Source organism: Rhinolophus ferrumequinum, chromosome 22 (assembly GCF_004115265.2).
Source record: "Rhinolophus ferrumequinum isolate MPI-CBG mRhiFer1 chromosome 22, mRhiFer1_v1.p, whole genome shotgun sequence".
NCBI classification, from domain to species: domain Eukaryota; kingdom Metazoa; phylum Chordata; class Mammalia; order Chiroptera; family Rhinolophidae; genus Rhinolophus; species Rhinolophus ferrumequinum.
The window spans coordinates 46,046,701-46,057,453 of NC_046305.1; the positions used below are offsets into that span (position 1 = coordinate 46,046,701).

At 42.9% G+C, this 10,753-nt stretch overlaps 1 protein-coding gene across 1 annotated transcript in view; it reads left to right on the forward strand.

Annotated features, from left to right (window-relative positions):
• Window positions 1–9,283, forward strand: part of VANGL1 (VANGL planar cell polarity protein 1) — a 52,077-nt gene extending 42,794 nt beyond the window's left edge. The window contains exon 8 of the mRNA XM_033093412.1: window positions 4,835–9,283. Within this exon, the coding sequence (XP_032949303.1) occupies window positions 4,835–5,095 (261 nt within the window). The 3' untranslated portion in view covers window positions 5,096–9,283. The remainder of the gene's footprint in view (window positions 1–4,834) is intronic.
• Window positions 9,284–10,753: the final 1,470 nt, after the last annotated feature.

The window sequence follows — 10,753 nt, forward strand, 5'->3', positions numbered from 1 at the left end:
GTCAGGGAGGCAAAAGAGAGTAAGGGTTTTGCATATGACCTTTCTTCAAACAGAAGTGGGTTCAAATTCTGGATCCACCGTTTAATTGGTTTGTGGCTTTGTGTAAGTTACTCTACAGTTCTTTCCTCTTTTATAAAATGGGGATAATAATAATGTCAACCTCATAGGGTTGTTATGTAAGAATTATATTACATATGGCAACATGACATAGAAATCATGTGGTAGAGAGTAAGTGAGCTTGGCATATAGTACACATGTAACATTATTAGTTATGTTACTGTTATTATTAGTATGGACCTGTGTACATATATTGTCCTATACATGTACAACTGCTGGTTACATTGTCACTAACTAGTATCAACCCTGAGGAAAGCAATACAGAAATATTCAGTAAGAAACCGTAAGGGGTTTCATATTCCTTGACTCGCCTAGAAATAATATTCAACATAGTCATATATATACATGCAGGTGATTTTTGCAAAATAATCTGTAATAACTCGAAATTGGAAATAGCTTAAAGATAGAACAGTGGCTTATAAATTATGGTATATCACTTGGTGAAACATGGAAGAATCTTTGTTAGACTATTAAGTTACAAAAAGCAGAATGCAAAACAGTGTGCAGACTGTGGTTGCAAATAAGTACAGTATGTCTGCATGTGCAAAGGGATAGCTTGTACCACGAACAGAAGCAGTTCTTTTCCTTTTTTTCAAGACTTTGTGAAGTTTCCCAGTTGTTTTCTTTTTCGTTTAAATAATGTGTACTTTTCTGAATTAAAAATAATATTCTTGGTGAATAGTGCTGCAGTGAACATAGGGGTACATATATCTTTACGAATAAATGTTTTCAAATTGTTCAGGTAGATATCCAGAAGAGGGATTGCTGGGTCGTAGGGTAATTCTATTCTTAATTTTTTGAGGAACATCCATACTATTTTCCATAGTGGCTGTACCAATTTGCATTCCCACCAGCAATGTATGAGGGTTCATCTTTTTCCCCACATCCTCTCCAGCACTTGTTATTATATTACTTGTCTTGTGGAGAATAATAGCCATTCTAACAGGTGTGTAAGATGGTATCTTGTTGTGGTTTTGATTTGCATTTCCCTGACAGCTAGTGAAGCTGAGCATTTTTTCATATGTCTTTTGGCCATTTGTATGTCTTTTTGGGAGAAGTGTCTGTTTAGGTCATCTGCCCATTTTTTAATTAGATTGTTTGTTTTTTGTTGTTGAATCATATGAGTTCTTTATATATTTTGGATAGTAGCCCCTAATCGGAGGTGTTGTTTGCAAATATCTTCTCCCATTTGGTTGGTTGCCTCTTTGTTTTGTCGATGGTTTCTTTTGCTGTGCAGATGCTTTCTAGTTTGATATAGTCCCATTTATTTATTTTTGCTTTTACTTCCCTTGCCTTTGAGGTCAAATTCATGAAATCCTCTCCAAGATCAAGGTCCATAAATTTGGTACCTATGTTTTCTTCTACGTATTTTATTGTTTCAGGTCTTATATTTAGGCCTTTGATCCATTTTGAGTTAATTTTTGTGTATAGAGACAAACAGCAGTCTAGTTTGTCGACTGTCCAAATAATTCTCCAGGTAATCCACCAAAAGAAAACGGTTTTTTCAGGAAAAGAAAAAAAGAAACAGAACCACCAAGGAGTGCGAGCACACTCACCGGCCATTCTCCCATCTGGCCACCCACGTAGAGAAAGGTCCAGAGCCCAACATGGCTTCCCCCTTTATTCACATCCGTTCCCGGAAGTTACCACAGAGTTCAACCGGAAATCAAGACTAGAGAGTTAACAAGGGGCCCCACGCCACCCATAGCCTTCCCAGCTCTATGGTTAAGCATCTTAAGATGCCAGTTCACTTTTATCATCTTTCATTCTTTTGCATGTGACTTTCCAGTTTTCCCCAGCACCATTTATTGAAGAGGCTTTCTTTTCTCCATTGTATGTTTTTGTCTCCTTTATCGAAAATTATTTGCCAATATATATGTATGTGGGTTCATTTTTGGAAACAACCAAAGTGCCGTTGGATAGATGATTAGATAAAGAAGATGTGGCACATATATACAGTGGAATATTACTCCGCCATGAGAAAAGATCTGAAAAATTGCCATTTGCGACAACATGGATGGATCTTGAGAATATCATGCTAAACAAAATAAATCAGATGGAAAAAGTCGAGAACCATATGATTTCACCCTTATGTGGGGTGTAAAACTGAAAGCAACAAACGAACAAGGCAAACAAGCAAGCAGAAACTCATAGACACAGACAACAATATGGTGGTTACCAGAGGGCAAGCGGGTGGGGGGAGGTACAAAAGGATAAAGGGGGTCCAATATATAGTGATGACAGGGGATTTGACTATGGGTGGTGAACATACAATGCAATATCCAGATGATGTATTATAGAATTGTACACTTGAAGCCTATATAATTTTATTAACCAATGTCACCCCAATACGTTTAATAAAATTAAAAAATAATAATATTATTTGTGTAAAAATCCAAACATTAAATAAAAGTATTCTGTACACAGTGTAGTTTCATTCCCCTAGCCCAAACAGTTCTTATTAATAGGGAGTGGGGTGTGTGTTCTTTCAGGAGTGAGTGTGTGTGTGTGTGTGTGTGTGTGTGTGTGTGTGTTTAAAGCCAGAAATGGGGGAAAAAATGGGATGTCATACCTACAGATAGCTTGGAAGCATGCTTTACTCACTTTAAGCTCTCTCGGCTATTTTTCCATGTCAGGGCTTCAGATCTCTAGTATACAGATGTAACATACTCGTTAATAGTTGCATTTCATTCCACTGAATACAAATTTGTGATTTGTTTAACTGATTGCCTATTGATACACATTTGGATTAAGATCTTGCATTAGTCTAAACCGGGGATTGGCTGTTTTTGTTAATCAGTATTATTGGAACGCAGCCACACCCTTTTATTTACATATCTTCTCTGGCTGCTTTCTTTCTCCAGGGGTGGAGCTGAGTAGTTGTGACAGAGTATGGCTTGCAAAACTGAAAATATTTACATTTAGAGAAAAGTGTGCCAATCCCTGGCCTAAACAGTGTTGATGTGACTATTTCTTTTACATGTTTTTGTGCATTTGTGCAAGTATTTCTGAAGGATAAATTTTCAGTCAAGGAACAGCTGGATCAAAGGTATAGATCTGCCAGATTGTCCTACTAAGGAGTATGACTGTTTTACACATTTGCCTCTGGGATCTGAGACTTTTTATTTCCCCACACACATCACAGCATTAGATGTTACCATTCTTTTTAATCATTGCCCATCTAAGAGTTGGAAAATACATTTTTTTTATTATTTGAATTAATATTTCTTTAATTATTAATGATAGAACATCTTTCCTATGTTAGTTTTCTATTCCATAAATTATCTTATTGTATTTCTCTCGTTGAGTTGTTTTCCTTATGATTAATAGGAGCTATTTTTTTTTCTTTTTCTTTTTAATTAAAATTTACTGGGGTGACAATGGTCAACAAAGCTACATAGATTTCAAGTGTACCACTCTAGAATACATTTTTATATTAGAAGCGTGTTTTGTCCTAGAGGCACAACTCTACTTTCTGCCTTACAATGTATACTTACAGATCAGAGACACTGTACCTGGGAGCTGCAGTGAGGAGTGGGTGGAAGTGGGTACCACTTAGAAACTGTCTTTGACCTGTATCTAGCTAGAACCAGAGTGATTTCTGTCTGTATCACTGGCTCATTCTTTCTCTCAGCTAAATCAGTATATTTATTGACATAATACACACACTATTGAGCTTCTTGAATGTGCCAGACACCTTGGAAATTCAAATTGAACAACAATTCCTGCCCTCCAGGAGAATAAAATCTAGGGTGGGGTGCAGATGAGCAAGTCATCCGTCATAGTTCAGAAAGTGAAATGTCACACAGGAGTCCTGCCAATGATTGTAGGCACTTAGAGGAGGGCTCGCTCATTTGAGAGGTTCAGGGTGTGGTCTAAGAAGATTTAAAGGGCCAAGAGGAATTTGCTGAGGGACCACATCTGCAGGAGAAACAGCATGGGGGTGGGGGGGTTGAGTGTGTGTGTGTGTGTGTGTGTGTGTGTGTGTGTGTGTGTGTGTCAGAGAACTCCAAGGAGCTAAGCACAGCTCGATCTGAGAACTCCTGTGAAGGGAAGTGAACGTAGGGTCTGGCCATCCCTTGGACTTGTCACGTGCACACTCGATCCAACATAAAATAGCCATCGCTCTCGTTGGTTGGATTTCCCTGGTGCCATTAGATGGTTAGCGTTAACCATTTCATCTTCACAACAGCCCTGTGAGTTAGGTGCTGTTTTTCTCCATTTACAGAGCGGTTAAAGGACTTGTCCAAAGTCACAAACCAGTAAGTGGCTGAGCAAGTATTTTTGGGCGTGCAGGTACATCCCTTTATGTCTTCAGCTCACATTTCCAAGGTGCTTCTCTGTGCCCATTCTTTGGCCTGAGCTTTCAGTGTAGGAGGAGGCACACCTGCAAACAGGTACAAGCCGGGGCCGTGCCCTGGGAGTGGGCTGATGCCTCAGTGATGGCTTCGGGGCCAAAATTGGTACCAGCCACCTCTGTGCTTACCGCCATCTTCACCCTCTGGTTGGAAGTTGGCAAAGGAGAATGAGGGAGTCCAAGGAGTCTTCCACCCCAGCTGTAAACCAGCTGTGAGGGTCTGATGGGAATTTGGCGTGATGAGCTGGGCTGTGTCTTGGTGTAGAGGGACAGTGGTTTTCATAGATGTACGAAGGGGTGGGAGCACTGCCCTCGGAGCTGGGTGTCAGTCCCCTAACAGCCTTTCTCATCTCCTTTCAGGCCTTCCTAGAACGTTACCTCAGTGCGGGCCCCACCCTGCAGTATGACAAGGAGCGCTGGCTGTCTACGCAGTGGAGACTTGTTAGTGATGAGGCTGTGACGAACGGATTACGGGATGGAATTGTTTTCGTCCTTAAATGCTTGGACTTCAGCCTCGTCGTCAATGTGAAGAAAATTCCATTCATCGTGCTCTCGGAAGAATTCATAGACCCCAAATCTCACAAATTTGTCCTCCGCCTACAGTCTGAGACGTCGGTTTAAAAGTTCTATATTTGTGGCTTTATTAACAACAAGAAAAAGAGAATATATAGAGAGATATATATGTATACCAGAGGGGCATCTTTGTTTTAAATTGTTCTTCGTTGCTGACTGAGGCTGGCAGATGATAGACCAGTGTCCTTTGACCATCTGCACTTTATTTGGAAGGAAGCAGGGGATGTCCGCCCCGGAAAAAAGTGACTGAGGACATCTGAGTGTTGTGGACGGGACTTCTCAAGAATCTGTTCCCTGGCATTCCTGTGACAGCTGTAACCAAAGCGGAGCTGGTGGTTCTTGGGAGCCTTGCCTTACAACAAGTGGACCCTGCCTTTCGTCCAGCACCCCACTCTCCTGTTGCTTCTGGCCGACCCACTCGTAGACTTCTAGGGGACACATCTTTATTCTGGTTCGGGAAACCAGACACGACCTGTCCACGTACGTGTTTGTGTAGGTAGATGTCCAGTCCACATCACCCACGTGCCGTTCAGGAATTGCCGGCCTCATCTTTGTTCATTGTTGCCTTAGGTTCTGCAGAGAAAGATCACAACAAAAAATGTGCACTATCAGTTGACGGCTCCTAATGATTTTGATTCTGGTTTTTTTCCCCAAAGAGAAAACCGGCCTGCCCTGTTTTCTGACCTTGCTTCCCTATTGGCCGGAGCAGGGAGCCCTTTGCTAACCCTGTGATTGGCAACTGGCTTCCACCCATCCCACCGTCCCCAGGGCGTGCGCACACACATACACACATACCCCCTGGCTAGCCGGCCTGGCCCAGAAAGCCCAGCCTTCTCTAGAGCTGCCTGGGACCTGGTTCTGCGCCTGTGCCCTCGGGCTCTGCATAGCCTCCGGCGGTCCCACGGATTGTTTGCGTAGGGAAGCGTGGTATGCCCACCCGGTAGATCACAGGGAGGGCAAGCCAGCTGGAGTGTCCCTTTTAGGCTGCAGCGGGAGCCCTCCCCACCCGCCTCTCCTCCCCACTCTCCTCTCCTTCCCCCACCGACCAGGGGGAAGACTGACACTGGCTCTGGGACTGGCAGGTTCAGCTTGGAGCCTCTAATTTCTCCCAAAGCTTCACAGCAAACTGCCTGCAGTGGGAGACCAAACAGTGCCCACCGCAGTGACAGCTGGTGCTGTCCAGTCCCTGATTTCTGACCACCATCACTGTGCGACTCGTCACCTCTGCCACTTACTACCAGGGAAGGGTGCGTTTGGCCCCTGGTGTTGAAATTACTTGTAGAGTCTGGTAAAATGAGGAGAAAGAACGGACAAACTGCAGAGTTTGGGGAAAGGAGGGTAGGGAGCCAGTCTTAGGGTTCAGAACGATTCATCCACGATCTGTTTCTTAAATGCAGCTGGTTCCTGTGGGCTTTCCCCTGGCCTGGGTTGTGAGCCACATCCCAACACCTTGGGGCGGGTCCCCGTGCCTCTGTTCGCCTTTGTGCATCTACAACAAACCTGTATAAAGTATTCACTCTTGCTTTAACCAGGTAATTAGGTAATTAACCAGGTAATTCCCTTGCTTTAGTACAGGATGACACTGTCAAAATGCTCTTTGTGTTCCTGTACACCTTACTGGTTTATGCATTCCACAAGTAAGGTAGTGCAAGTGTATCATTTTTTAAACCAGAATTGGCTTTGGATATTTGCAATACATCTGTACCTGAAAAAGTAAACAGTGTTCTTGAGAAATCAACAGCCTTCAGGTCAAAAAGAAGATGTGTTAGGAAAAAGGAAGGGGAAACCAGTCAGTGTGGCATGGCGCCAAAATGTACTATTTAACTACGTGGTTCCGTTGATGAAAAACACGTACCATGTAACCATGGTGCTTTTGTTCCTCTTATTATAGTTTTTGCCTGTAGGTCCCTTCAAACTGCACATTCCTTAGGATAATGTCTTTCTCAGGAAATATATTTTGGGAGATAGGGCAAGGGATGGTAATTGTCTATGAGACTTTAGCTGCGTAAAATTTATCGTGTCCCAGACTAAATGTGTCACAGGCTACTGCGTCAGGAACACAGCGATAGAAGTGCCATAAAGGTCTCTCCATATGGTTCACAATGACACTCTTTGTCAGCATTCTAAAATCCTGTGTTTGCAGCCCTGTCGTTAAGTTACCAGCCCAGAAAGGGTTAAGGTGGATTGGGTGCTTTGGTGTGTGCACCCCAAGCAGGGTGAAGAAAGGTTTAAATTCAGGATTATATTTTCTCTCTACCCCTTTCTCCCTTGCCCTGTCTTAGCATAGGATAATGTCCGACTTTCTGAAATTATTGTTTCTGTTTTAAATTGAGTACCAGTATTTTTTACACTGACTTTGTATTGAGTCCTTTTTGAAAGAATACCAAAATAAAATGCAGGATCTTTATAAAGGCTTTGCATGTTCAGACTCTTCCTAGCTTGAGTTACTGGTGCAGTGGGAATGATGTAAATTATGGTATGAAAATGTTTAAGGTTTCAGAAAGCTGCATCCCACAATTGAACACAGTGCATGTTTATTTCAGTTCTTGGAACCAATAGGCTATTCTTTTAGAAAGGGGATAACTGTGCCCTGGGGCTAGGAGAATATAGTATAGATATGGTCACATTAGAGGAGACAGGATTTCATTTGCCTTAAAACGTTTATAGATTTTCTATAACTTTCAACCTAAGTTATTAAAATGTGATTGGTAAATGTTAGAGAGTAGAAGAACTGAATGAGGAATACATGTCTGAGATTTCTCGCTCCCCTGGCGGTGTTTTAACCAGTAGATAACTTTTGTCCTTAAGTATGTCCTTTTGAAAGGAATGACCATTTTTAATCATCCATGAACTGAATCTTTAAGTCTGCGTTCTTAGAGTTGGAAGAGATTTTAAGGGTTTTGTAGTCTATCCATCCTTTACATTTTCAGTTAAGTCGAAAAATGTAATACTTTTGCTAAAGATCATAAAGTAAACCCTCGAGAAAATACTTGATCAGTTTTTTTCCCAACTATCATTATCTCCTTTTCTTCCTCTCTGTCCTTCCTTTCTAAATCTACGGACAGGACAAATTTTATACAGCAAATGGTAAAAGGTAGGTGGTGTGTGTGTGTGTGTGTGTGTGTGTGTGTGTGTGTGTGTGTCTTTGCCATGTTACAGCTCATTGCCGGAGCTTGGACCTCCTTTTCCGTGGGGAGATTGTGGGGAGACTGTGTGTGTGGGAAAGGAATGAGGTGCTCCCCACTTTTCACCATAGTCGGTGGTAGTCGAGTGTCTCATTCTTGTATCTCCTCTTCACTTCTGAGTGTGTGTATTTAGATAAAGCTGTAGCTCTGTGGCAAGCCACCAGCTTATTGGGCTGACAGAAATTGATTCCCCTCTTCCTCCTCACCCCTGCCCCTGGGAGAGGGAGTGTTCCAGCCACTCTGTGAAACCAACAAAACTGAGTCCTTGGGTTGCTCTCTTCTGTCCCAGCCCTGCTGTGTAAGGCTCCCCCAAACGGGTGCCTATTTGCTTGTGGTTATGTGTTTCCATATATGTGAGCATTTCTCTGTAGTGTATATTACCAGATGGATGGCATGGTTATGTGTTAGACATCTGAACATTTGTGTCCTCTGTAGCAGATGAGTGTGTATCTGCATAGATAACGTGTGTGTTTATATGGATGACTGTGTGAGGGTCTATGTGTTTCTACGTACGCCGTATGTTGGAGAGGTGTCCTAATTGCACCCATCTTTTGGGAAGTGACTCTAAAGCCAGTGACTTTTTCCTCCCCTCCTTCATTCCTTCCCCTCAGCTACACTGGGCTTCTCCCCAGGAGTAAATGTCTTCTGGAGAGCCTGCTGTCCTGCAGGCAGGTCTATTAGACTGTTGTCTCAGGACCCTTTGATCTGCAAATAGCAAGAAACAGAGAAAGAACAGTCAAGTTCTATGCTAATTACTGCTCCAACTTCACTACCCTGGAAGCCTTACTGTATATTTCTCGATATAACTTAAAAGTTGAGCTTGATTTAAAAAAAGAAGATTGATTATTGAAAGTAGCACAGAAATATGAACACAATATTTAAATAGCCCTGCAGCAGAGACCCTGTGATTGTAAAGTGATAGGTAGTTTCTGGGTAGGCTTTGTGCTTTATGGATCTTGTTACAAAAAAAAAAATTGATCACTACTGTGAATTTACTGCTATGTAACCTTGTGGTCGTATTCCATTATAAATAAAATATGAATTGTTCTTACACCCATAGCACAGTTCTTGGATGGTATTCGGTGCAGTAGTGAATTGAGCTAGTTAAACCCTGCACGGAAATCACTGAATTGAGCTTTCACCAAGTGGATGGTCAGAAAATGCAGATTTCAGATCTCGTTGTCGACAAGACATATTCTAGTCAAAGAAGGGAGAGAAGGGTCCTAACACATACTTATTAGGCATTGTATGTTCAGTACTGTTCTAGACAGCCTTGTTATCCTTACGTGCCTTTCAGGTAGGGTTCTCTCAATTGGCAGGTGAGGAAAAGTTGCTCAGAGACTGGCCCAAGGTCTCGTGGCTAGTAAATGGAATTTCACATCTCATGTTTTGTTCCAGTCCCTCCGTACCTCGGTCCCCTGAGGTCTGATCTAAGTGATTTGGCATTTTGGGATGTAGAGGAGGGACCTGAGGACACAACCTTGGATCAGGACCTGAGATGGGGTTTCCTTGGAGGTGGAATCGCTGCTGCTCTTTCACTTTGGGTTTGCCCTGCAGGTGTGGTCCCATCCGAAGCTTCTCCACCAGGTTGGCAGATTTCTTAGGATTTTCAAAGAAAAGTACCTGACACGCCTCCTGCCCCCCCAGGAAAAGCAGCCCTGCCAGTGTCTCACCTGCTGTAAGACCCAGGTGTTGTTGCTCCGACAGCCATCCTTTGCCTTTGCCCCTCCCTACTGGCTTGGGCAGGTAGGCACCTTGGGCCTTGCTCAGAGGGAGATGTGTAGGGGCTGACCTGGCTTCCTCCTGAGCTGAGGAAGCCTCTTCCCATGCTAGGTCACCATGTGTCCCTGTTTGGGGTAGGAGGGACTTCCTGCAGACCCATCTCGGGCGGTTTGGAGCTGGAGTCCTTGGGCTCCCTCCCCGACAACGTGTTCTCAGCAAGCTCTTTGCATCCACTGGTGTCCCTCACAATTTCCCTCAAGAGTTTTAAAGAACAGACACAAAATAGGACTCTGAAAACACTGTTTTTTCTCTATTCCAGAGTCTTAAAGGTTTGGTTTAGTTGTGCATAAACTACCTTTTTCTCGCCTGCTGTTGGTTTTCACTGGAAGACAGGAAAGGAAAGATAGCACTCATACCACTCAGCACAGCTACTCATTAGGAATTAGGACAAGTTTCAAAGGGTAGATAAGAAATCAAAAACTACTGAATAAAATTAGATTTTAGGACTCTGTGAGTCCCTTATATCAGGCCTTTGTCTCATTTCTACTTAGATAACTCCATTTGTTTCACCTGTGAAATAAACCTCTTGAAGGGGTTGTTTTCAAGCTCCCCCAACACGATAACAGATTCCTAACACCTGAAGAAGCACAGGGAACTCTTACTTCCAGTATGGCGCTAAGAATCTATAACTTATATGTCTCTCTCAGCTTGAAAACATCAGTGTTCTGTCCTCGTCTTAGTGGAATAAAAACTCTCTTACCTTAAGCCTTGGGGACAAATGTGACAACCCCCCCAGGCT